General features: G+C 43.2%; 1 protein-coding gene across 7 annotated transcripts in view; it reads left to right on the plus strand.

Annotated features, from left to right (window-relative positions):
- The window catches only part of EVL (Enah/Vasp-like), a 146,761-nt gene that overhangs the window by 78,321 nt on the left and 40,450 nt on the right, over positions 1 to 27,990 (plus strand). For all 7 annotated transcript variants that reach the window (XM_080593207.1, XM_080593211.1, XM_080593205.1 and 4 more), the window contains exons 2-3: positions 53 to 221; positions 6,175 to 6,352. In XM_080593207.1, the coding sequence (XP_080449333.1) occupies positions 53 to 221; positions 6,175 to 6,352 (347 nt within the window). The remainder of the gene's footprint in view (positions 1 to 52; positions 222 to 6,174; positions 6,353 to 27,990) is intronic.

The following is a 27,990-nucleotide window of genomic DNA, read 5'->3' on the forward strand; positions in this document are numbered from 1 at the left end:
GGCAATGAATTCACTGTTTTTTTTCTCTTATGTTGTTGGTTTTTCTTTCCAGTGAACAGAGTATTTGCCAAGCTCGGGCTTCAGTTATGGTTTATGACGATACCAGTAAGAAATGGGTGCCAATCAAACCTGGACAGCAGGGGTTCAGCAGAATCAACATATACCACAACACGGCCACTAACACCTTCAGGGTAGTTGGAGTTAAACTGCAAGATCAACAAGTGAGTAACTGCATTAAGTTTCCTGTAAATGAACCTTTGGTCTCTTTAGATACCATCAGTTCTGTAGTCGGTGAAGTCTAGCGACATTTCCTGCTCCCTGCAAGACGTCTGTGAGTTCATTTACTCCACACATTCAGATTTTGTACAATTTTGTGGGGCACAGAATGTGTCACGATTTATTACTGTTTATTTGCAAAATGAACTTTTGGTGAATGTGATTTTGTTATATTTCCACCCCTATGTTTTTGCTTGTGAAATGAATTTTATTTCATTCTGCAGGTGTTGTTCACAGCTCCCCCAAATTTACTTTTTGCTCACTTTTAGTGCTAGATACACAAAAGAAAAGCAGTAACACCCTGCACTGCTGTGCATGGGCGTCTCATAAAGCATGCTTTTTGCATTGCTGTGATAAGCAATTAGTTTCTTATAACATCCTTATCACATTTTGAAGTCCTAGATGCACCCTGTGACCTGATTTATGGCAGGCTAAGCCCACAGGGCCTCCCTGGGTATTAAGGGAGATACATGGGATTTAGATAAGCAGAAGTGGGATCAGAGCCTCCTCGGCCACTGCAGCCCAGTGACCGCCTTGCTCTTGGGTGCACCGGGCTGTGCATGCCATCAGCAGCAAGAAACCTCATGGCTATACCCAAAATAAAAATATGCTTGTGTAGGGTAGCGGTGCTATCCTGTAGTCCTGTGGTTGTCATTTCAGAGCAGAAGTTTGAGAGTTGGGGACTTCCCCCACGTGTCACGGTGGGGATGGTGCAGTGGCAGCAGCCCAGGCTGCCCCGGCTGCCCTCCTCCCATGCTTGCCTTGTGCCATCACGCTGGCGGGAGGCTCAGAAAAAAAGTGTGCAAGTGGTTTCCTGTCAGGTTAGAGAGTGTCAGAGCCCTGTGGGAAAGCACGGCGAGCACCTCACCTTGCATAAGGTGGTCAAAGGGCTCCTGTGGCAGGGAGAGTCGGGTCCGGGAGTAGGAGCAGGGCACCACCACCTCCCAGCTGCCAAAATGTTAAACTGAGCAGTCTGCTCATGGAATGTTATTTATTTATTTATTTATTTAGCACATATTTCAGCTCCTTGCAGCACACTTTTGAAACATCTGCAACATCGTTTGCCTCTGTTTTTATCCTTCTCAGTGGAGCAAAAGCAATATAGTAATGGAGCTTCATTTTAAAAATAGAAGATGTTTTTGAAAATGAATGAAATACAGTCGCTGCTTAGTCACTTGTGAGAATCAGTACTGCTCTGGAACAGGCTGTGATAGTTATTTTGTGTAGCCAGCCACTGAATGTAATGATATTCATGTGAGATGATCTAAGATGCATCTGAATAGCCAGTACAAACCAAGCAAAAGTCATAATGTCTGCATATATTTGTATGGAAGACTTTATATGTGTACCAGAGGTCTGTCTTAATCAGAATATACAATTTATAGTGTAGGTTATATTTAAAATTCAAATCTTGATCTGTATTTTAAACATGTTGCATATTAACTGTAATGTTCTATTTGCTTGCAAATGTTCCTTCTTATGAAGAGGCTGCATGCTATCTAAAAATCATCTCAATTCAGAAGGAAACGGTTATGAAAAATATTTTTCTAGGGTTTGAAGACTAAAAATGCTCCCTCAAACAAACAAACAAAGCACAGGTTGCTTTAGTCACTTAAAACTGTCGAAAAGAAAATACCTTAAACATTATTACAAAAATCTAGTATCATGAAGACAGCAAATGTTCTGAAAGTCTCAGATTGAGAATTTGATGTATTTTATATGAGTCTCACATGGAGCCATAAGCTTGCTAGGCTTGCTAAGTATTTGCATTTAATGAGAGCAAAAGTGAATTTCAGTTAAAATAATTCTCTGTACAAGCTATTTCATGCTTGCTCTCAGTTTGTGCTAAGTCACGTTGAAAACAAGGTTTTATTACAAGCTGCTGTTTTTCAAGGAACGACATATTTTTCTGAAAAGGACCAATCTTCAGCTAATGTGTGAGTTCACATTTAATGAAGCTAATGAAGCTACACAAATTTCCAGGAGTTGAGAAACTGGTTTAAAATATGTAACGCAATAATACCATGTAGGAACAATTTTAAGTTTTATTACATACTGTTTGGCAAGGCACAGACTAAACTAATCTTCATGATTTCACCCGTGCCTGTCTTTAATGTTTCCCTTTTAATTTTTGTTGTTTTATATTACATCTTTAATAATCTTTCTCTTTAATTTTCATCATTTTTTTTTCATGTATCTCCTGTAGGCTCCTTTTGTCATTTTTTTCAAGTTTCTTTTCTGTTTCCTAGCCCTTTTCTGGGGCACATGTTAGAGTTTATGATGCTCCCTTCCCATTCTGTTTACCTTGTCTGTGTATATTTTGCTTTCTGGCTGGTGGTGTCTAAAAAGGTGACCACAAAGAGAGATGTTTTTTAGAATGGTAGAACATCAGCGTCATTCTCACCGTGGGGAAGTGGTCATCAGACCACTCGTTCCCCTCGTGTGTCGGGATGACGTGCTCGCCGCGTGCTTGCATGTAGCAGCACTTAGCTGCAGACCAGCAGTCAACGAATTCCCCTTTCTGCTCCACACAGATGGGCACATTTGCATAGGCTCACACTGGCATGAGCAGCAATCTTCAGAAAAACAGAAGTAGCTTTTTGAAGCTTTGGAGTAGCCACAGAGGCCAGAACTGTTTGTTTTGAAGCTGCGGCCAGGTCGGTATTGCAATCACTTGATGTCACGAGCTTTCGTGTCTCCGTGCAACCTTTGTTTTCTCTTAGCGTGTAGCCCAACAGAGTCACAACCAATTTGCTGCAACTTGCAGCTTGCCAGCTGTAATTGTAACCTAGCCTCTTGCAAAGGTGAAGTGTGTTAGCTTCAGTCACCGTGCAAGGCTTTCAGAAAGGTAGGAACGTACAGCTGGTCCATCTCCATGGCCCGGCGGACAAGCAGGAGCTTCCCAATGCACGGTGATGATCAGCTGAGGGTTTGAAGTGGTGATTTTACATCAAGGGATTTCAGCTTAGCATGATCTCATTGCCGAAACGCATGTGCTGAACACATAGGTGGGGAGAAGGGTGTAAGTCAAACGTGAATCATGTCTCCTGAGGGCTTTGTGTATTGATGTGGCTAAGACGCGAATGTAAAAACAGGGCCTTGGGGAAGGTGGGACTTTCTAAACTTGAGCCTAAGCCAAACTTGAAATGGGGACAGCATTCTTGTGATATAAATTAAACCACATTTTTTTGAAAAAACAAGAACTAATTAATTACCTCGGTAACTTACTGAAGTCAGTCAGGTTTGGGCCTGCTTGCAGAAATAGAGAATCTGGCCTCAGCTGTAGCAGTTGTTAGTTGCTGTGCCACAATCTCTGTGTTTTAGCAAACACACGACTGCTGCCCATGGGAGGAGTTAGCGCTGGGAGCACAGCAGAACCCAAGCTGATAACAAACTTCTGGAGCATTTCTTGCTCTGGAGAAACAAGGGAATGTCTTTTTCTGCCTTGATAAACAAGAGCATGGGCTGTAAGACTTGTGCAGGACCTCTGACCTTGTGGTTATGGTCATACAACCAAGACCCATCATGATATGGAGTCCTAAGGCGCCCTTGATTCCTTCTAGCCCTATTACTGTGAATCCTGTCGAACATCACCATCGTCACTGCTTATAATTCAGTAGCCTACAGACTACGGTCAAAGGGAACACTTCTCATTTTTTGATTTTTTTTTTTTTTTTTTATAAATCCATGCCTGCCCCAGAGAGTTTACATTTGAAACTGAAGCGAAGTTATGAAGGAGAGTACCAGATAGAAGTGAGGCAAACATTTTTTTTCAACATTAAAGTGATGGAATATTGAAAGGCATCATTGTATTAATATTATGGACAATTGGTCTGTGAAACTCCTTGCCATACAGTATAATTGAAATCCAGAATTAAATAAAATTCAAAACAACGCAGATATTTTTATCAGTAACAAGACTATTTTGTTTCAGGATAGAAAATATTAAAATGGGTTTGAAAAGAAAAAAAAATAGCCATATAGAGTGCCATGTTTCAGCTTTTAAGACAAACTCTGAGTGAAGAGTTACAGGAAGACCTATTTGTTATTGACAAATCCATTACTTTCAGCAAGATTTCCAATAAGATTCCCCAATTCAGCTATTATAGACTAAAACTGAAGATGAAGACTAGGCAAGATGAGCTACTGACCTGCTTAGCATGGCAGATACTATTTTACCAACATATCGAGCTTTAGAGTAAAGTTCCCTTAGAAATACCTGTACAAAACCCCCTGTGCACCAAGGAGTGGGACCTTGTTAATTTTAATTACAGCTCCAAGGCACACACTTACCATTGTGTGCCTTGAGGAGTCTCAACACCATCTGTACAGGTTGACCTCTGTGCACTTGTTTTTAACAACGGCAGGAGAATCTATCCTCTTTTTCCTGTTCTATAGGAATTAATCAAAGGAGATAAAATGAAATTCAGGCTGGTTTATATTTCACTCCCCAGTTCAGTCTCTGTTTTGAGTTTGAAGACAAGGTTTTACATGTGTTCATCTAAGCATCCTGATGATTTATGAAGGTCAACGTTCAAATTCTGTCTTTATTCAACTGAAGTGATCAAACCCTCAGAATAAAGCAGATTCTGAGTTTCTTGAGTAGATGTTCTAGGAAAACAAGTTTTGAAAAGTTTACTTGACTTCTCTTAAATGACTTTTGGCATAGATTTTTGCAATTTCTGTCTGTCTTTATACAACAGCACTACACCTTCTAGTGCTCTTTGGACTTTAGTACCGCTATCTTTGAAACAGAAGTTCCCTTTAGTAGGTGAGAAAATCTGACTTTGCAGAGCCTGGAAGAAGCTGCACAATCTTTCTATAAATTTCTTCAAACGTACTGGCTGGGCATTCCCTTGGGTAAGCTATTCAGAAGTTGTTAGGAAGCTTAAAAATTGGTACACGTTAGAACTGTTGGGTCAGTTATTCAGGCGTGAGTCTACCTGGTGCTCTGGAGAACCCTTGGAACTTCAGGCTCTCCCATCACGGCTCAGCGGTAGGATGGGGGTGGTGTCACCACGTTTTAAGAGAAAACTGTTGTTTAAGCCATTGGCAACAGCAGTGAGTTCATGACTCTGCTGTGGTGTGAGGGACGTGCTTTTCCACATCGTCCTGGCTGGGGCAGGTGGCTTCCTGCACAGCACGTGGGGTGTGCAGTTCCCATTTTCAGGGGACCAGCTCTCGGGAGCCCGTGTTATAAACCTAGGTTGGGAAGGTGCTGGGCAGCACTGCATCTCTGTGTGCCCTGCCCAAGGGTAAACAAGGCATTTTATCTAGCTGACTAAATCATACAGAAACACCCTTCTGCTGCAGTCACCCCTTCCATGGAAATTATAGCATGTAGAGCAAGGGAGGAGCTGGGACAGGGAATATTTAGTTGGGTTTGCCACTGCCTATCTGATCCTAGACAGAAAAGTCTCTCAATGTAAGAAGCTGGTGGTGATCAGGCACAGGGGAGGAGAGGAAAACCAGAGCCTGTGCAATGAGACAAACATTTATCTGCTGTAGTGGAGGGCCAGTGCCAATCTGTCCCTTTTCCTGACAAGTGCCAATGATTAACCCCCAAAAGATGGCAACAGCTGCTGGCACTGGCTCTCGACATCTGTCTGCAATATACACACAGCTGTATCCGGGGCAGGTGCTGTAGAAAACATGAGCGGGTAATAGATTTTGCAGGACTAGCTTGCAAGTCCCTGAGGCTGGTTTGAACTGTTACAAATCTCACCCACACAGGCAGGTCTTCTGTCATCCAAGTGCATGCTGCCTTACCATACTGCCATGGAGCAGCTGCCATAAGAATGCCACTACCAATTTAATTAACCTTCACCAAAGGCTTTTCCTTTTCCCCACTGAAAACAGAACTCTTTTTAATTTTCACCTTTCTCTTTCATATCACAGGTAGTGATTAATTACTCAATCGTGAAAGGACTGAAGTACAATCAAGCAACACCTACCTTTCATCAATGGCGCGATGCACGGCAAGTCTATGGCTTGAATTTTGCAAGCAAAGAAGAGGCTACCACATTCTCCAACGCAATGCTGTTTGCTCTGAATATCATGAATTCACAGGATGGAGGTAAGTTAGCAGCCACCATGCTCTTTATTAATCGGTGACATTTTTGTGATGATTCTTGTCAATCACCTGATGCAGTTGTGTTGATGGTATGTTGTGATAAAAAACATTACCCTAAGAAACGGTTGGTCTCTGGTAGACCCCCTTTAGCTCAGCATTACATGTGGTATGAATTGTACGTGTTTTCAGGTTTTATTCTCCTTCCTTCCAATTTTTCATGGTACCTCAACTCACAGTAGGAAATCAATGGCTATTTGGGAGTGCCTCAGCAGGCAGGTAGCCCTGCTGATTTCTGTGGATCTATGTTACCTGTAACATGGAAGAATAACATGTTAAATAAATAGAAGCTAGGGTAAAATTAGCAACCTTTTGTAAGAACTTCTGAGGTAGAATACAGAGCTCATATTTCCAGTATGTCACGTCTCGGCTGCAGCTGACTGTCCTTGTGGCTCAGCTCTGAGCATCCGGTGTCTTGGTTATTTGGTAAGGTAAAATGTAAAGGCTTGTGCTCTGGACATTGACTGGTGTTACTCATAACTATTGTACTGACTGTAGTTGAGGTTTGTGGTGAAGTATACTATTCTGCTAAATTGCCATTGCAACAACTTGCAAAGGCCCAGACTAATGTCCCCTTTTCTCAATGGAAATCCGATTCTGGTATGCGATGCTGAGATTAAGTACTGCCCTCAGTAACACGCCTAGGACCTCTTTGAAGTTCATGGGCTGCGACCAAAAAGCAGTCTTCATGTGGTGCCTTTTTTCCTCAAAATGTATACCACAGCCTTGTTTTTGTTTTGAAAACACAGTGATACAAGGTTAACGTCACTTGCTGCCGTCCAGTTCTTGCAGCAGTGTTCTATGGCATGAGGCAGCAGCCCTCCAGAGAAAGCAGAGCAGTAACTGTCCACATTATACCAGTTTCCAAGCACAAAAATATCCTTAAAATGTTTATCATTTTAGTCTCCTGAAAACACTCAATGCACAAATATATCTTACTAGGTAGTATACTAATAAGGTTTCATATTTTTTCTTTTGATATATCCATTCATGCTATTAAGCTGACAAATGCTAAAGTCATCAAAGAGCAAATTCTGTTTCCAGAAGTAGAGAACTGAATTCTGCCTTTTTCAGTTGGCCTCCTTTGGCTCTAGTTGTGCCACAGCAGGAGAACTTCAGGAGGAAATCTGGCCGACGCTCCCCAATCCTAAGCTCATGTGTATCTGAGTAGTGCAGAGCTCTTTGGCTGCTAAAGGTCTCTCATACATGCTCAGCCCTGTTAGATCACCAGGTGAAACTCCAAAATTCTGATGCTTTGCTTATGGTTTTGAGGTTGTGATTGGCTTAATGCCTATGTTGAGAGGCTTTTTGCAAAAGCCCTTAAGTTTATATATATTTTCACCTGTCTCTTCCCCTCAATGGGGTGGGTTTTCTTCAGGATTTTGAGGTTGGTCCAGAGAAGCTCACTGAGGAAGCGTGAGTTTCAAGATGAGAATTTATTGCTGTTATGCTAAAGTGAAAGAAACTGTCTTAAAGTGGCCTTGTCTAGAAAATTCAGTTGTTAGCTATTCCTAACAAAGCATAACAGGTATTTTTAAGAAAGAATATTTGGATACTAGAAGCACTATTAGATTTCTGTGAAGTTTATGAATATAGAGTAAATAACTATTTGGATTTGTTTCCATTATTTTATTAATTAGAATAAAATAGTGTTATATAGTTAGTATACCATAGTGTTTTTAATGCTTTACATACACAAGGTTCAGACCATGCTGAAGACCTTCCATTTAAAGTTTGTACTTGTCATATATACAGACATGAATTGGGTCACACAGCTGCCAAAATTTCCTGCTTTCTTTAAAAAAAAAAAAAGGAAAAAAAAGCTCTGGTAAACAATCAGTTTTTAGCAGTGCTTTTCTCTTTTACACAAAACATTTAAGGTTTCAAAGATTGTCAGCTGTCTAAAACAGGAATTTCATTTAAAGGAAATTTCAGCTTTTTTTTTTTAAAACTCTGATTCTATGAAACAAAGTCTCCAAATATTCATTTTTATCAACTTTTTTTTTTTTTAATTCCAAAATGTATTTTTTCATGTTTCTCTTTAAAACTATGAAAATGCCATTAGGTCTTACCAAGACAATTTGGCAGTGGTAGTTGTACCTAATGGTTCTACATGAAAATAGTAAGACAACTGAAACAGACTCTTTTTCTTGGTTGTTCTTGACAATAACTTCTTAGAGGTAACGATCAGTAATTACATTTATTAAAATTGGGAACAAAATAAAATTTCAGAATTTTACTGACTCTAAAAGGAAAGTATTTTTACTCAAAGGTGCTTTTTTCTTACTACTTTGTGCGTAAGAGACAAAATTCAAGCTTTTGTACCCACTTGTGTGGCATATAATGCTAACTTTGTCAGCATTAAATATCTTGACACTGCGCTTCTGCCGGGCTGTATTCACAACCTCTGTTTGTCTGGGCTGCTTCCCCTCGCCCTGCTTTCCCCAGGCAGCACACGCAGGTAGGCGCAGTCAGCAGAGGCAGAGCACAAGGTCTGGGAAGGCAGTCGATGAACAACCGCGGACAGGGCAGCCTGCATCCCCCTCACCTTTGTGTTCCCCACACCACTGTGTGATGCTGGCGTACAACAGATACCTGTTCTCCCTTAGGACTTTTATGTTATCATAATTTTCCCAGCCGTTGCAATTGTCTCAGCATGAGGGTTGACAGCAGAAGTGTGTAATGGATATAAGGTACGAGATGTGTTTTCAGATCTGCTCTTCCAGGCTCATACTGCATATTGCTCGTATTTGTGGGCATGAATTCACACAGGCTCACATATCCATGTACCTTTTGAGGCACAGCCCCTGCCATCCATTCTGCTGACTGCATGCTGCATGGGGGTTGGATTTTTCATGTGCAAAAATCATGAGAAAAAGAAAAGCGTTTATTATATCCATGCATCCATGTATTAGGGTTTTGCTCTTGTGCAAGACAATCTGTCTCTTGTGGAGACGGATTCCAGGTTTGAGGAGCGTATTTGTACACACAGAACTGTTCACACACTAATTAATTCCTCAACTGAAACCACAGAGTTAAACAGAGGTGTTCGCTCTGGCACATTCATCCTGAAAACAGCCTATCATAGCTATCTGTTAGCTCTGCAGTCTGGGATTTGCTACGTACACTACTTGGGACATGCTATTGTTTATTTGTTCCATATATCCCCCCTGAGACATTGCTGCATTTAGGCACTGCTGATCTTGTAGCTGGGCACAGGTTCTGTCTTCCCTCTCCCTTCAATTTACTGCCCACTTGTACAGACTGAAATGAATCGTGTCAGACTACAGCAGAAAGTCTGAGGCTTGTCTTTAGTGGATGTGGAGTCAGGGTACTGGAACTAGATGGCCATTTGCGAAAATAACTAAGTCCTGTTCACAAAGCAATGGTGTGGGTTTTTTGAACGGCACGTTACGCTGAATTGGAGAGTTTTAAAAAGTTAGCAGTTCACGTCTGGGGGAACTGGAAATAATTTCTAGGCAGCGCTGACTTTGGCATGAATGAGTCACTTCAAATGAAGACACGGTTCTGAACTCGTGCTGAGAATCGCTGTGCTGCCCCACTTCTTTACGAGAGAGCCTCGTACACCACCACAACCCATCTCTCTGCGCCGGTTGCATGAAGCACGAGCGAATGCTAAGCCAAGCGCTTCATTAAGTGCTTAAGGTTAAGTGGGCTGAATCAGATCCTAAATCCGGCTGCTGACTCACAAGCCTGTGTTAATCTGGGTTGCGTGTCGAGATCATCCCAGGGGAGGGATTCCTCCCAAGAGTATGATGGCCCACTTTTGGGAAAGTTGGGAGGAAAGCCATAGCCAGAACTTGCTGCCAAGGCTTGTTTCTGCAGCGGCTGAACTCACTGACGTTGGCCGTCCCCCACGTGTCCAAATTCCTAGTGATGTGATGGGAGCTGCATCCTCAGGATGGGGTAAAGAAAGTCCTTACAATTCTGGAACTGAATGCAGTATTCATCTCAGTCTTGTGCCTTGTAAGGATGCTCATTATTGTGTTGGGAGTAATCTAAAATGATATAAAATACGAAAGAAAAGTAATAATAAAAGTGTCCCATCCTTCCTTGAGAGGTTGACTCACTGAATCACAGTTGTTTACCTGCCAGCTTGTTTATATGCCTAATTACTTTGATTCCCTTATATGTCTCTTTATTCTGTCCTCCTTTACAATAAAAATGCAGAACTGGTTCTGAGCCAACCTGCGAAATAAGAGCAGATGATAACATTGACTTGCTCATTACCAATCTCTTGCTTACAGTTGTTTAATGGTGTCATTTAGCAAGGCCATTAGCATGACAAATGGCTTCTTGTTAAATTGTTGGTTTGTTTTGTTCTTGTTGTTGTTTTTTTTTTTTTTTTTGTTTTGTTTTTCATGGGAGTCCACTTTGTGAAGCCAGCCCTGTTTACTGCTGTGAATTACTCGATGCAAGGAGTGTCGCTGTCCTACCTTGTCACTGGCAGCTGGATATCACTGGGGACGGAGCAGCATCCCTTCTTGCCCTGCATTTTACATGGATCATGCTTAAAGGCTGTTTGATGTCTGCTAAGCAGACAGGGTTCATGTTCTTTGGGGCTTACATCCTCTTAGATTTAACAAATGCAATGACAGATGACAGCGCAGCATGATTATTGGAGCAGGGCATGAGGTGAGGATATCAGCAAGTGTCTTGAGCTTCTGTGGTTGAAAGGCTAGGTACATCTTGGGGAAGAACAGACAGTCTTGAGATATGCAACCTACTGGTAAATTGTGTAATGAGTATTATGTATTATGGAATTACTTTTATTTTCTTTCAATATCTTTGTCTTGGGGACTTGGGCAGATATTGACATACAATATAAGAAAATCATTGCTACTCACAGACCTGACTTGAGCTCTGCAGGAAGAGCATTTTGGCAGTCGGGAGGAGTCTTTCCCACTCCTTTTTTTCTGATTAGTAGATCTGCTGGCTTTTCTTTTTCACCATTACGGATTATTTGCAATTTCTCCAGCTTCCTTTTCCATAAATTGGACTTGATTCAGTTTTTCAGTGTTTGAGATCTTTTTCAGTTCCTTCAGTTGTTCCACTCTTTCCCTAGTCCAGACGTGACTATTCCCATATTGCTGGAAGGAAGTTGCTTGTACAGCACTTTAAGCCCTCCAAAATAAGGGTAGAAACAGAAGAAAGCATTGATTCATCAAACAGCGATAAACTGGCAGCATATAGCAGGATTCCTCTCTCCTGGCTAGATGCCTGAAGTATTTGTAGTGTTTCTGTGAGCATGGGATGTGTGTGAAGATTACGGTGTACCAGATTTCAGATGAAAGACTCTGTAATTTATTGGATATCATTTTGTAATGTTATATTCAGCTCATTTTTCGTTAGCATTTTTCCGACTAGTCCTTTAGCTGTATTAGTCTTCTACAATGCAGTGGCTGGTTTACTTGATAATATTGCCCCAAGACTTCCCAGCACCACAGAGGACAGAGTGTGGGAAGACAAAAGACTGCGTCTTCATTACAGTGCTGCATATTACATAAAATAACTCATCAGTAATGGAGGGGACCCACCACAGAGTACAGTGACCATTTGCAGCCAGCTGTTTCCAAAACCTTTCTGGTGTAAAGGGATCTGTGCCCCGTGCAAGGCACTTCACGTAATGCGCTGCAAGCTGCTTTCCCATACTACCAGGTGTGTTGATGCATATTACAAAACACTAAAATGGTTTATTCTGTGCACATTTTACTTTTAGCTGTGCTGATAGCATCTACAGGCTGATGTAACCTCCTGTCGTGTGGGCATTGCTGGGCTGCAAGCATGCCATTATGCTGCAGGTCTTTTAACCGAATCATCCCAGAAGTTGTTCCTATTTATAATGTAGGCAAAGAGAACTTGTAAATAACAAACTTTTAAACTTACTAGTGTAAACATGATCCATGTGGTCAGATGCCCAGTGCTAGCCAAAATAGCAAGCCACGGGCAATGGTTAATTGGGTGCATGTTAAAAATACAAAAAGCTTTTGCTTCTTTAAAAACCAAAGCTTTCCTGGGGGAATAAATCTTACCCAACTGTCATCTTCCAAAAGCACAAGAGAAAGGTTTAGAGAAATTAAGTTTCACAATTTTTCCATCCTCATGCTTACTCCAGTTTCAATGTAAACTTCAGCTGCTCAGAAATGCACTGCAGATGGGGCAATTTCTAATCTAACTTGCTGTGCTTTTACGTCAATGAAGAGGGGGAGAAGGGAATTCGAGCAAGATGATGACCTTTTTCCTTTCATCTTCTGCATTGCTTTAGCACTGGGTCTGTTCTGCAATAATCCACCTGACATTATTCCTGTAGTATATTGCTTACTATAGGAATAGATTTCTTCAGATGATCGTTTGTGAACTGGGCAGAGATGAGGTGTTACACAGCAAACAAGTGTGAATTTTCTTGAGCAGCCAAGGAAAGGTACTCTCCTGCTGGTGGCCCAGTGCATCTTCAGTGCTTCCCATCTCTGCCTGATCCACCGAGGGCTGGAGGCCCCTTTCGACCTAGCTGAAAAACATCAGTTCAGGCCATAACAGCTCTTGTTATGTCTCGCTCTCAAGGCTCTTCCTTTCCGTGCTGATGGAGGTAACAGTCCTCGTACAAGCCCACTGCCCATGTTGCCAAAATAACCAACACTTCTCCTGCTGCCACTATGGGCACTTGCCTTGCGAGCTTCCCCTGCCTGCAGAACTGCTCCGGTTAGGTTGGGTTTCCGAGAGGGTTATGTGGAATTTCTAAGAACTTGGGCACTCGACATAAGTTGAGCCCACATTAAGAGAAATGTGTTTACAGCCATTCCAAGAGAAGCAGACCACACTGGTGTGCTAACACCGCCCTCGCAGCGCACCCAGAGCTGGATGCACTTGGCCCAGCCAGAAGCGGAGAGGAGACTGCTTCATCTGCCGTGTTAGCTTGGCTCCAGCTGAGCGCAGCGCAGGAGGTGGATTGCTCTACTCATGAACAGATAAACTGGGCTTGAAGTCTCCTTCCAGCATTACAACTGTAAATATCGCTGCAGTTATTCATCTCCCAGGAAGTACCAAACTGTTATTTAGTTATTCTGCTGTTAAGAAGTAGGCATCATTTCTTCCATTCAGTTTTTTAATCCCCCAGATGGTAGGCAACCATGGCAAAATGCTTTCCAGAGCAGTGAAGTGCTCTCCTGGTGTTATGCTAATAAAACCCCGTGGCACCTTGCTTGTAAACGTCTTAGCCACTTTCTGCAGGATTCTCTTATCCTGCCCTCACCCATCTCGAGCAACAAAAGGTGCCTCTGTTCTTTGAAGAGCGTAACAAATCTAACGGCTCTTGAGGCTCTCACTGATGTTTTTGCTGTGCTGAAATCTTCAGCACTAAATGCAAACCACTTCAGGAAGGAAACTGTGGGGGGAGAAAACTGCTGAGAGATTTAAAGGAGACTTGTGCATGCTGAGAGAGGAGAGTCCTGCTAGCGAGATCCCCTAGCACCATTGCCCTCAACCCTTGCTTTTCTGAAACTGGTGCAACCTGGCAAAGCTCCCAGAGCTCGGTGGCAAAAGATGCAGTGTGGCTTTGTCACTAGGCTCTTGTAAGTGGCAGAAGAATATATTAGTTTAGAAAAAAAAGGAATTTCAGGAATTTGAGAAGTGTAGTAATTTGCATGTAAGCAGCGTGGACCAGATTTTGGCCATTGATCTTTTAGAGACTGTAAGATGTCCTTGCTCAACACGCTGCTTTATCTCCCCCACTGGCAAGGGCTCCTTTTTTGGGGTTATTCTGGGCTATATACACACCGTGTCCTGTGTCAGGCAACGGCTGTGCCAGGAGCTCGGCCTCGAGCCACCAAAGTGCAAAAGTTGTCTTTCCCCTGGAGATGCTGTGACTCAGAGGCGGCTCCGTGTCGCTCTCCCTCCTCTGCATCCTCTTGTCTCCCCAGGGACGTAGTGGCAGAAGAAGTGTCTGCCACCAGCCTATGCCACCCGTGTGTTGCCAAGCATAACCTCGGTAGAGGGTGGCAGGGTGGGATGTCCTAAAATGCCCGAGGAAGGTAGGTGCTGGTGGCCCAAACAGGGCACAGTCCTTTGCAGGATCCCAGCCTGACTACTGCACTCTTCCCCTGGTGCATCCTGTTTCAGTCTCTTCTAAATTGTGCAACAAAAAAATGGCTTTTTGTGATGAAAACAGTGTGTTCTTTTTCTCTTTACCTTTCCCAATGCCATACTTTGCCATGCCAAATCTCAGTGTGTTTTGTTTTGTTCAACACTAACAGACTTCTGGACACTTATTTACTGGTTGGACATCTCATTGCTTTCAGTGAAAGAGAAATTGCTTCTTGCAAGAGATTTAATTTTTTTTTTTTTTAGAAAACTTTCAGTTTTGTGTTCGTTTGCTGTCATTCTGAAAGTGCTTCAGTATTTGGTGTCCTGGGGTAGTCTCTAAAATAACTTCAGTAATATGATTTCATTTCTGTCAGAACAAGAATTGCATTTGAGGAAAGCAGTTTGTCTTCCTCTTCAGCCCCTGCACGAGCTAGAGGTGCTGCAATTCCACAAGGAACGACGATGCCCTGTTTAACTCTTCACGTACTCTGACATCCCACTCCAATCCTTTTGTACTCTTTTGCACTATTTTTAAAGCCAGATATTGAAAAGAACGTTCTTTTTGAAGAGAAAAAAAAAACAATATCAAAAACAAATAAATTACTTTAAATGCTCTAAGGGATGTGTTTGTTCTTAAAGGAAAAAACTGGCCGGGCAGTCTGCTGTGGTGGTAGTTACACAGATCCAGATTTGCAGAGTGATAACTCTGATAGGCATTCCTGACTCGAATCGCCAAAAAAGGATTGATTTTTAAGATGGTGCTGCACTCCTTCAAGTGCTCTCTATTTTTGGAAAAGTAAACTGTAGAAACTTCCAAACGATTGTGCTCAGAGTGACATCTCCAGCTTTCTACAACATTAATAGGTATCCGAGCATACCTAACGCAGGAATATTGCATTGTGTTCATTTTCAATCATCTTGCAAAAATGGTGCATTCTGATAATTATGGTGTTGTCTAATTCTAGTGTTATCTGCACACACACACACAAATATTATTCGCGGGTACCCTATGCTAATTTTTGGGTACTAACTAATTTATAATGTGATTAACTTGAAATTAAATATACAAATATATAGAGATTACAATAGGTTTTGGTTCATTAGTTGATGAGCTGGCAAAAAAAAAAATGATTCTTCTTTATTTAGTAGATTTTCTGAATTCCCAGCTCAGGGTCAGTTCTTACAGTAGCTCGTCTTTGTGCAATAATTCTTACACTTCCCTAGCTGTATCTCACCCCAAACATACAATAATTGTGTGACCACAGTCCTCCTGTTAACTGGAGCAGAAGTTAATAATCTTTAATACAAACTTCTGCATCTGAGCAAGGCTGTCTTTGTGATCAAGGAGGAGAACCAGATGTTCATAGGATGTTCAGATATGGATTTTAGGTGCCTCTACCAGGCACTTCTAAGCAAAATTCAGCCTGGTTTTCTCTCTTTTTCTTCATTGCCTGTAAAGAATTGCTGTGAAGAACCCATCCCTGGTATATGACAGTTTTTCTATGATCCTCTTCCAAACTTTCTAATTAATGGAGTAATTATTTCTAATCACAGCTATAATTAATTAGTAATTACAATAATAATTAAACCTCTGGTTTAATTAATAGTAAGTTATACAACTTGAAATCAATGTACATAAGCTGTATTTTTAGCGATACTCCCTGGATTTCCCTGGGACGGCTAGGGAGACCTCACAAGGGTGCGTGTGTGAGTGTGCATTCACATGGGCCCTGCTCATCGGATTATCACTTCTCTGGCCGCCTGAGCTCTGCAAACAGATGGCCTTTGTACATGCAAGTTTTTGCATTTAAAACCAGAAGTGAACTCAGGAAGCAATTCGTAAGTATATAGGTAGGAATGAGTTGCAGGGCCAAGAGGATTTTTCACATGTAATCAGAATAAAATTGATAGTGTTTTGATACAGATTTTTTTTTTTTAATTTTGCTTTCATTGTGTGCCACAATTCACTGCGTGAACAACATGCAATAAAAATGCATTCCTGCTCCAAACACGCAGCATTTAGGACCACGGCACGGAGCAGTGCAGCCGAGGAGTTTGGGCACAGCCATGCTGACAGCAGGCTCGGCGCGAGGCAAGTTGTGCTGTTTGATTCAAACCGCTCAGCGCGTCGCCATATGCTGCCGCCAGCAAAGCATGCAGAGCAGCTTCTGCCGCTGGCTGGTAATCCCCGGGGAGCTCACAGAGATTCTATTAATTGCCTTCTTAAAGGACTCTGCCCGGTCATCCAGCATCTTGTTTTTCACGAGACGGAAAGCCAGAAGTTCTAGGTGGTAGGGCTTTCTGCAAGCAAAACCTCTGACCCTTGTGGAAACGACTGTTGGGGTTTCTCCACCTAATCCCAAGGAGAAAATACAACCCAAAATGGGATTTTTAACAGAGCTGCAATCACCGTGCACGTTTGCTTTGCACCACACAGCGAGGGGACAGCTTGCCCAGAGGTGACGGGTGTGCACGTGGCCACGTGCTGCGGGAGGGTGGCTTGCCAAGCTGCTCAGCCCCTGCAGCACAGCAGGGAGCTGCGATAAAATGGAACAATCTCTGGTCGTCCTGTAGTTCAGGAAGGAAGTCATCTGCGAGGAGGTGATTCTGGTTCACACGGTGCACAGCCTTCGCACTTGTACGTGCTCAGCTGCACAGCTGCAGCAAAGTCAGCGTGATTCACGTCTTGAGACTGCATTTTAAAATCTGCTCCGGTTCTACTGATAAAAAAGCCAAACCGTGCAAAGCAATCACCGTCAATCTGATTTGCATGGATTGCTTTATCTCTTGGTCTTGATTAGTATTCCGGAGTGCACCCTATAAAACATCGATTTTAATTCTGTTTTCTCCACGGCTGGTTTCCAGGGACTCCCTCTGCTGGTTAGTGCAGCACCTAAAAAGCTGTGTGCATCCTTGTCTGTGCAATACGGTGTCTTGCTGGAGGTAGATAATGTGGGCATGGCAATGTAAGGGAGAAATGTAAACCTATTTCATTCACTAAATGGAAGGAAAATAGCAGTAGTTATTTACTGCACTGCTTTTGCTCTATTTTAATGCAAGCCTATCCTCTGTGCTAAGGGAGAGAATTATAGTGCTTAAATAAGGCCAGTTTTCCAATATTGACTAAATCTTACCCGAGGGGCCCATTTTGTGCTCTTCTTAATCTTAATTATGGAAATGGTAAGTTCTCTTTCTACCCTATGTAGGAATATTGTGACTTTGAGGCCAGTGACTACAGGGGTCACTGCTCTCTGGGCGACAGATACATAGAGGATTATACGTAATACATAATCAGTGGAGCAGTGGCGTTTAGACAGTGGGAAGTTGCCTTTATTTCCCTCTAAGACATGCAGTGCATGGAAGTGCTTTGTCTTCTGATGCTATGCAAGGCTCAGAGGACAAGACGTAGAGCCAAGGGAATTGCAAATCTCACTCTTCTCAGTTTCTGGTGGTGTTGTGCAAATTGGCAGAGCGCTGCTGTGAGGAAGCAGGGAGGCAGCTGGCTTAGAGGTGCTTTCCAAAAAACGTGTCCCCGGTATCAACTGCAAGAGTTAAACAGAAGGCGCAGCTCTACAGCTGCATCCCACGTGGAGGCTGTGGGCGTCCACGGTGCTGACCAGGAGACAATACAAGAGATACGACCCCCAATGGGTTTGGTAAAGGAGGGGTTGCAGGCACGGTTATTTGCAGTAGGTGACAATGAGCCATGACTTGTCATCTTGTAAGTGTGTATTCTCTCGTATAATGCTGTCTAAGCAAATTAGCAGCAATCATTGTAAATGGCTTTCTGCAAGAAATACAATACATTATTGTGAATAAAAATCTTGTTAGGGATAAATGAGTCGTGTTAGTGTTTGAACTGACAATGTGTGTGTTGACCATTCCGAGAAGCTTGCCATCTAAAAATTTGAAGGCTGGAGACGTACACTGGGAGAGCTGGGAGGAGAGTACTGCCTTCAGGACCTCCTGATCTGACGTTCAAATCTTGTTACTCTTAAAGGATAGGCCTGGGAGAGGCAGGAGGGCGCTGGTGATGTAGATGTTGGAGAGTATTGCTGGTGTCTGCAGGAGTGGCAGGATCGCCAAAGCCAGCTGTGATAAGCTAATGTCAAAAATGTTTCCAAAACCCTTGTTCCTGACCAGCACAGGTGAAGATCTTACTCCAGGTGTGTTCAAACGTCTGTCTGCCGTGGCCGTAGGCTCCAGTTGGTGAGTTCAGACCCTGGGTACTGAGCTAAAATGTACAACCAGCAGAAGCTGGGATAAGCTGCCCAGGTTGCCCTGCCCAGAGCTGTCATTTGGGGATGGAGCAGATGTAAGCACGCACCTAGCTGGCCGTGTGGCTTCTCGCGGTGCTGTCGGTGTCGCTACAAGGCAAATGTCAGTGCACGGCGGGACAGGGGCTCTGCAGCAGGTGACAGCGCGTCAGCCCGTGTTTGTGCACATTTGTAATGCTGCTGCTTGGCTGTTCGACACAAACGTTATTCAGTGTTGACTGCGGGGTATTTTGGGCTTTTTTCACACCTTTAAAAATACACATGTGCTCACGAGTCATTGAGATTATCACCTCCTTTGACTGCTTGAGCTTGCAAAATGTGAACTGCTGGTTCTCGTGGAGCAGTGCCGTGCTCCCAGCTGCAGGTCGGGGTGAGGAGCCCGAGGGCAGGTACCCCCAGGTACCCACCTGCTGCTTTACGGGGGGAGCAAAGGGTTGTTCAGAAGGTTGGATATGTTAGAAACAGACCCAGATGAACAGGGATTGTCCTGAAATTCATCAGTTGTTCAGTTCTGGGGTGTTGGTTCATTGCTTTGAAAAGGGAGGGTATTTTTAATGTGAAGTTGTGCTTACACACCAAAAATATGCTTCATAACCATGCTTTGGGCTGGTTTCTAGTTAGCAGGGGATTATTTTGCTTTTTCCTCTGTCACGTACAGTCATTCAGGGGGAAATATATTTATTTATTCATTCATTATTTTTTTTTTCGTTTGCAATAGCAACTAAATCAGTTTATGAGATTTTTTTTTTAATTTCTTTTCTGGCATACCATAGGCAACCAGTATCATCATCCACAATACAAATGGCTCTGGGCGTTTGGATCTGGGAGGTTGGATTCCCATGCATCATTTACAGATGTATACATTTCACTTCTTAAGATGCTTTGCCAGCAAATCTTACAGGGTCCTTGCTAAACGCAAAAGAAGATACTCTGAATCAGCAAAACAGCGCAACTAACTGAACTCTGAAGAATAGAAATGAGCCTTTCGTTGTCCACCAGAGCCTGCCAAAACACTAAGTGCTGCTGCTGACTAACAGGAATGGCACGTCTGATGCAATGGCTGGCGAGGATTAGCATGCAAAATGCTGCAGGGTAGGCACCGTGAGCAGGCAAGGAGGGGCGGATGGCATCCTGGACATGTGGCTGAAACGTGCGGACAGGTTCCTGGATCTGCCGTGGGGCAGGAGGCACTGGGAGAAGCCTGGCCCACCAGCAAAACTCCTGACTCTTGGAGGTAAATGAAGTGCTTACCTTACCTCTAGGCTGTGAAAGGAAGGCTTTAAGAAGTGTAACAAAGGTGAGGATCCAAAGGGAAGCATGCCTCATGCTTCCTGTTGATCGTTTTATTCCTCATCTCCCCGACCTTTCTGATCACCCTAGATTTAATATTTAGACTTCAGGACTAAAGTTGAATAATAAAGGCAGATGCTCTTTAGGTTATCTGGCATTTGATTCCATTTTTTGCTATCTGCTGTAACATTGCTGTAAGCCCAAAGAAACTGCATTTTGTTTGACTGTTATCGCAATGATTTTCATGGATACAGCCCCTGGATGGCTTTTCGTTATCTCATCAGCCTGCGAGTGCAGCCCCAAGCTGCCTTCTTTTTGCCTGTCAGAGTGTACTGGCATGTCCAGAAATTGCCCAATTAAGGTTGTGCTGTATACATTTCTTGTCTTAGGCCACGTTATTTTGCAGTTAGGTCTTTCAACACTGCCATGTCTTTAAATAACGTTTTCCCTGACACTGCAAATTGTGCAAAAAGTTGAGAGCAGATCCACTGAAGTGTGCTGTAGGAGTTGGGTGGGGGTTGGTCAGCCACCATTAACACACAAGGAAAGCATTTTTATGCTGATGCATTGAGAAACCATTGCAAAAACCTCAGAAGTGCAGACGTGTCCTAAATAATGCTGCAGAGTTCGGCGTTGGCTTCTGGGGTGGGTTGAGTCTGCAAGAGCTGCTCAGGAGCCTGTTTAATAGTCAGGTTCTCCCATACATCTCACTGACACCGCTCATGTGCACCCTAGTTTCTCTTCCACTTCTGAAGTTTAATTACGGGTACGGTAACGACCAACCTGTGTGTTTCTTCCTAAGCATTCTGGAGGTGCATCAAGCCTGGGTAAATCACTGGGAGGTCTGCAGCAGGTGTTAGGTGTGTGTGCTTAAGTCACCTTTTTATCAACACTGGTAAAAATGTTTTCAAGGTTCTTTTAGTGGAAACCCAGACTTTTGCCCAGAAATGCCTTACATCTGATAATACTTTCTGTTTTACTGAAATAAAAATGGGACTTTAGACCTTCCTGAGAAGATAAAGCATGTATTTTTTTCATTCTGAAATCGCCCTTTGTTTCATTTCTTTTTTCAGATACACATAACATAACATACCGTGTTTGGTTATCTTGAAGTCAGTAACAAAATCTCAGCTTTCTAAATCAATATATGGAGAAATTTAAATCAAACACTCTTCGGTGTTTTCATTTTAAAGCGCAAATTCAAGATAAATTACAAAAACATAAAAGAACTGTTTCGTTTGAAAAGCTGAAATGAAGCATTTAAAAATTTAAAAAGAAAATTCATACATTCTATTCACAATCAAAAAAAACCCACAAAATTATTTGCAAATAATTTTTGAATTATTATTTCTTTAATTAAAATGCAGAATTTTACCTTAAAAGTCTTCGCTGCCGTAGTAGAAAATGTCAAGTGGATATGATTCCTGGTCAGCAGTATCTTGAATAACTAGATTTCACATTATTTTTTATGGGTTATTTTTCGTGTTAAGATTAATTTATGGCTAATGTGAGAACAGTAGCTATTTAAACAAAACTGCAAAACATAGTCAGCTTTCGCGCTACATAATTTAAACCAATATTTTCTTGTATTACATGAGAAATGGATATAGTAGTTGCTTTTTTTTAATATAATATGAAATTGTGGTTGTGCTAATCAGCTGATTTATGGGTTTTGTTTTGTTTGCTCAAGCAGCACTGTGTAAGGGATGATGAAGCCTCTGTTTTCTGTTCATATGAGTTTTAAAGTTAGCTGGGGTTTTGGTTTGGTTTGTTCTTTTGTTTTTGTTTTTATTTTTTTTCCATTTTAATATAGGTGAGAGATTTTGAGGTTTTTATTTATTTTTTTATTTTATTTTGCTGGGCTTTCCTCACCTCCCCATACTAAGCCATACTTAGTCTGCTTACTGAGCTCAGTGGCTACAAAACAGGTACAGTTAAACCTCAGTTCATTTATTTTTATTTTTTATTTTTCGCTCCTGGAGCGTGCTATTCCCCTTGCATAAGTTCCTATTAATAAAAGTGCTTAAACATTCACTGCCGTCCTTAGGGCTCATGGCACCATGACCCAAGTTGTACAGGGTTTGTCCTCTGTGGTGGGTTTGTCAGCAGAGGTTTTTTACTTGAGCAAATTTAAATTCATCTTTTTTCCTCCCTGTCAGTGACAGAATCGTCTTCCAGTGCTTAGATTTGAGAGTGCTGTTTATGCTATCAGTGACTTTTTGTAAAAGGAGCAAACCCCAAATTCGACCTGTTGATATTGTCTGAGCTCTTCTGTCTTTTGACAGCATATGCAGTTCCTCTAAAAGGAGATGCTTCACGAACCACGAGGAGTCTGGTGGTGTGTTTTTAAAGGGCTCAGCATACACAGCTCATAGTAGGTGGGGAAAAAAAGCCTCAAAATCAGTGTCATATGGTCCGGCTCTTCTCATAGCTGGGAGTCCTCAGCATGAAGCTGGATGTAAAGGAGAGGTAACAGCTGCACCTTGTGGGCTTGAAACGTCTAGCAGAAGTTAAGCAACACAGCCCTCTTGCCGTGGATTGACTTTCGTTGCAGGTTTTCATTAACTGACTTTTAGAAGTTGTTGGCAGAACAGCTACATGCTGTGCAGGACAGGTCTTTGTTTTGGGAGAGTAAAGATGAGGGCAGGCTTACAATGATGACTATGGAGAGAGAGTATTGTTTAAGGATTTATAGTCATTTGCATGTCAGCCTAAGATCCAGTGCCATTCCCTGTGTGGATTAAACACAGATAGTAGTTAGGAGAGCTATGAGCTTTCCTGCTGGATTTCTGTGTTGAATTTCAGTGAAATCTTAGATGAAAGTGCCCGCTCCCATACATTAATATCCTTTTGTATTTGCAACAGATACAACGATAGGAACCATGTTGGCTATGCAAATAATGCGCCACGTTCGTGTGGATGGAGTTTGTTACAAAGAAATCAGAGGTCGCTCAGTCTCAGCAGGGGACTGAGTTCGTGGTTGTCCAGACGAAGCAGGGCGCACATCCCCAGTGTTCCTGGATCCCCTGGGGGCCTGTGCTTGGTGCCCCACGCACCCAGTCCGGGTGTGCAAGCCCTGTGACTGCACAATGGCAAAGCCGTCCTCTTGTCATCTGCCCATGAGACTTCACAAGGGCCGGGGGGCAGCAGAACAGGCGCCCGAACCCAGGTCAGCCCCAGTTCCCACGGGGGGAGTTTTCTGAGGAAGTCTTTTGGGGAAACTGTCAATGTCTTCTTGTGCAATACTGCAGGCAGGGAACAATGTTTCTGTGAAGGAAGTGGATTTTCAGCTCATGGACTTCACGTCCCAGAGAATCATTAAATGTGAGCATAAGTTTCGGCCGTCGGGGAATGGAGCACGCTGATGATATAAAATAGTCTTCTTGTTTCAATGAAAGTTTAGCTCTCTTGAGTAAAAAGCACTAGTTAGAAAAGAAAAACACTCCCGCATCCCCAAATGCGAGTGAATACAGGGTTTATAAGCATGGCCAGGGCTTCTTGGTTGTGGGCGATGATAGTAAGAGATTGCTGTGACCCCCTTTGCCCCAAGATTCAGATTTCAAGTGTCTATGCATCACTTTTTGCTAATATTGCAAGTCTGTTCCCCAAAACTTCCAGGTGTTACTAATGGCTGCTGTGACAATTGTTCATCTCAGCTGAGATGATTGATTAAAAACTGTCTGAAAGCTGCCCCATGACTCAGTTGTTCTACTGGATGGGTCTCGCCTGGTCTCGTCTCCTTGCTGTATATTATGTACATACGCTGCTACAAGCGCTTGCAAGAGGAGTGGAGCAAGGAAGCCTTCACCAAATATTGAGGAAAATCAATGCTGAGCTGCTAAGCCCAAATATATAGAGCAGAAACCTCATTATAATTACTCTCTGCAGCGGAGCACAGCATGTATCTGGAATAATTGGAAAAAAAAAAAGAAAGACCTTACAGAACTGTCCATGCCAAGAATTCAAAAGATTATTTAGTTTAAAAATTTCTTCTGGGGGGATGACCCTCGAGAGCAAACACATTTTGACAAAAAATGTTGAGGAGGTATCAATATATTTATGTATCGGAATAGGGTGAAATTTGTAAACTAATTATTAAATAAGTATTCCTTATCTCTAATAATATGCTTTAAGAATAATCATGTTATTACATGAGGCATAAATACCTGGTGCCCATGATGTCCCAGTGATTAAAAGGGCTTCATTACAGCTGTTTAATGCTACAAGTTACAATTTCCCCTCTATTTGTGATACGAACATTTGATGTCTTTAGCCAAAAAGCCAAAAGAGTAGGTCTCCAGCGAGTGTCTGTAGCTGCAAGGTGAGGCACTGCAGTGCCGCCTGCGGTTCACAAAGCGTCCTCAGACCTCAGAACTGCTCTGCTAACGTTGGCTAAGAGCGAGTACTTCACATCTCACCAGCTAAGTATTGCTGCAAAGGACACCCAGCCTGAATTAGAGGCTTTGCAAAAGAGTTTCTCCTGCTTTCTGTTACTCATCTGGTCCTGCTGTGGAGCCCTTCGCTGCTTTCTGTGTCCGGATGGAGCCATCAGCTGGGGCAGGCTCTCCACAGCTCAGGCATTTCTCTGCAGGACTTGTGGTGACCTCCTCCTCCATCCCAGGGGAGGGCTGTGCCAGCCTTGCCGGGTTGGCGTTTAGCTCTGTTGGTTGCAGAAGACAATCCACAGGGTTCCTCAGTGTCTCTTTCCATGTTACCACTAGGGAATTTTTTTATTTTTTATTTTTTGGAAATCCCAGTCAGTCAGACTGCAGGAGTCAGTACTTTTCTTGGGAGGATGTTAAGTGGGGGATAAAATGTTTGTATACCTGGAAGTACTTAACCATTATTAATTCTGAGTTATTGCACTATGGCCAGAAATAAAATTGTGATTTTTTTTCTCATGTGTCCACTTCAGTTTCTGTATTTCGTAACAGGTCTGGTTCTCTTACATGACATTTGTAGAACATGGCAGCCGTTTCTGATTCATATTCTTGGTGGAATCCAAGCCTGTTGAGACCAACAGGTTTATAATACGCCGTCTGTTTTTGTCCCTGTTGGGGACTGAGAGTAAAACACGAAATGACCATGGCATCTATGATTCTGTGATTCTGTGATTATGGGTTGGAGCAACTAGCTGCTGAGGGGATTAGCAGGAGGATGGGACACGTCTTTTTTCCTTTGCACCCTTACTCAAATTTCAGTCCAGACAGAATCATGGTTCAGGAACAAGCACATTACTATCATGCAGCTATCTGAGAACTGAGCAGCAATTTGTGCTGGCTCTGGGAGTTAAAAACATTCAGTGGCCTTCAAAAGCAAGCCCTGTCTGCCTTTTTGGGAGCCTGTGAGTCTGAGTGGGTATCCCAAAAGTTATCTCTGGTGGTGTCAGATGAAAAGCCAAAGCCTGTCAGCCTTGTGGATGGTCCTGATTTCTTACTAACATTAGAGATGATAAGTATATATATTAATATATATATATTTTTTCTTTTTATGCAAAACATTATTAAAGCACATCAGCTAGTCAGGAAGCAGAAATCTATGCAGCCTCTCCAAAGCAAACCTTTTAAATGAGAAAACAGTGAGCTTTCTAGGCTTTCAATTCAATTGTCCTAAGAGCACAAGATGTTTTGGAAAAAAATAATATATTTAAATAGATTTATTATCCTGCCAGTAGTCGTTTGAATTGAAATTCCCTGTTTGAAGGGGAAAAGATGAATCCTTTGTGAACTAGAGACTCTGGAGTAAAAAAAAATAAAATCTTTTTTGCTCTTCTCATTTGCTCCCTCTTTAGGACAGTAAGAGATTGCAGGTGGAAAAAGTGTCATAGAACACTGTGCATTAGCACAGAAGCAACATAAAGTATTGCAGACATCCATATTCTGAAAATGAATTATTTTCGACTGTTAAAGTGGATAAGCAGCATAATGAGGCTTCCAGGTCTGCTGTTAAATACATCAATTGTTTTTCACTGCAGCCCAGACTCAGGATTGCAGCTGAGCGTGTTCCTCACAGCGAGCACTTCAGTCGTCCCGTGGGACTGCTCCGAGCTTTACGTTCAGCCAGGTGCTCATCTTGCAGCAGGATCCAAGTGGCATTGTAATATCGCAGCGCAGAAGAGCAAAGGATTGGCCTCGGGAGGTCTGAGGGGACTTGCTCTGCTGCCAGCTTCCTCCCCAGGTTTCCCAAAGCCCTGGGGCAGGAAGGAAACGGGCCAGGAGACCTGGTCTCCAGCAAGTCCGTGCAGCACTCTCTTGTCGTGAGCCGTGCAGTTCAGCACATGGTTGTGTTATCAGGGAAAGACGGATTTTACAAGGAAATTGTAGCCTCAGCAGCTTTGCAGCGTTACTGAGGGGAATGCGATCTCTGGCAGACAGAGAGCTTTATCATCAAGGCAGGTTTTGATTCTGTGTTTCCTTGTCGTTTGTTATTTCTTGTCATTCCCATCTTTGGTTGAGCGTACCTTTGTTTGTTCTCCAAGACCACACACACCGGCACAGCAGCTGCGTGCAGTGAGTGTATCCATCAGGAAGAGAGACTACAGGGAAAGACGCCCTCGAGAAGGAGTCCTGAGATCCCTCTCCCTGAGTGCAGTCGCAGTTTCCATGTGCAGGGCCCAGCAGTATGTCCTGTGCAGTCCCTGACCCGTCCTGTTGTCTTCATTTAAACCCCTGGCAGCTGAGAGCCCTGACCTGTGTACCATTTTGTCTCTTACTTAGATTTAGGGCTGGTGGTAGGTGAAGACCCAATTCTGCAAAGTGCTGAGCTGGTGAAGTGCCCAGACTGTAAGCCCCTGCGCTGGCAGAGGGCGGTCACTCACCACAGGTACCGAGCTGCCCCCGGGGAAGTACTCGTGAACAATCTCACCAACACAGCGAGAGATGTGCCTGTCTGTACCTCATCCTATGTTTTCTTGTTGGGAGTTTAAACTGGAAAATAGCTCCGGCATTTGTCTGATGTATAACCCTATGTAAATTACCATGGTAACCACCGCATTTCATGTGCTCAGGGCGTTTTCCTAAATTCTGCAAGGAGCTGTAGCCACGTTTATTTATGCGGTTCAAAGTCAGGTTTCATTAACCCAGCAGCTATTTTGTTTTTCATCATGCCTTTTTCTTTTGCTACCGCTGTCCATTTTAGCTCTACGTTTTTCTTTTCCTTTCCAAGTATGGGTGTAGTTCGGCAGCACGGGCTCTTACCTGAACCAGAACCACCTTGTAATAACAAGAGTGATCACAGGCACAGAGTCACGGGGTGGCTGGGGTTGGAAGGGACCTCTGGAGATCACCTAGTCCAACCCCCTGTCAAGCATGGTCACCTGGAGCACATTGCACAGGGTGGCATCCAGGCGGGTTCTGAATATCTCCAGAGAAGGAGACTCCACAGCCTCTGGGCAGCCTGTGCCAGTGCTGTGTCACCCCCACAGTAAAGAAATGCCCTCTCATATTCAGTCGGAAATTCCCGTGTTTCAGTTTGTGCCTGTTGCAACTTGTCCTGTTGCTGGGCACCGCTGAAAAGAGTCTGGCCCCTTCCTCTTGACACCCTCCTTTTAGATACTTGCATAAGATCCCCCCTCAGCCTCCTCTTCTCCAGACGAAGCAGGCCCAGCGCTCTCAGCCTTTCCTCATAACAGATGCTCCAATCCCCTGATCATCTTCGTAGCCCTCCGCTAGTCTCTGTCCAGCAGCTCCATGTCCCTCTTGCACTGGGGAGCCCAGAACTGGACACAGTGCTCCAGGCGAGGCCTCTCCGGGGCTGAGGAGCAGGACAGGATCACCTCCCTTGGCCTGCTGGCAGCACTCTTCCCAAAGCTCACCAGGGTACCGGTGGCCTTCCTGGCCACAAGGGCACATTGCTGACTCGTGGTCAGCCTGCTGTCCACCAGGACTCCCAGGTCCTTCTCCACAGGAATGCTTTCCA

The sequence above is a fragment of the Anser brachyrhynchus genome (genome assembly GCF_964034855.1).
Source record: "Anser brachyrhynchus genome assembly, chromosome: 5".
Classification (NCBI taxonomy): domain Eukaryota; kingdom Metazoa; phylum Chordata; class Aves; order Anseriformes; family Anatidae; genus Anser; species Anser brachyrhynchus.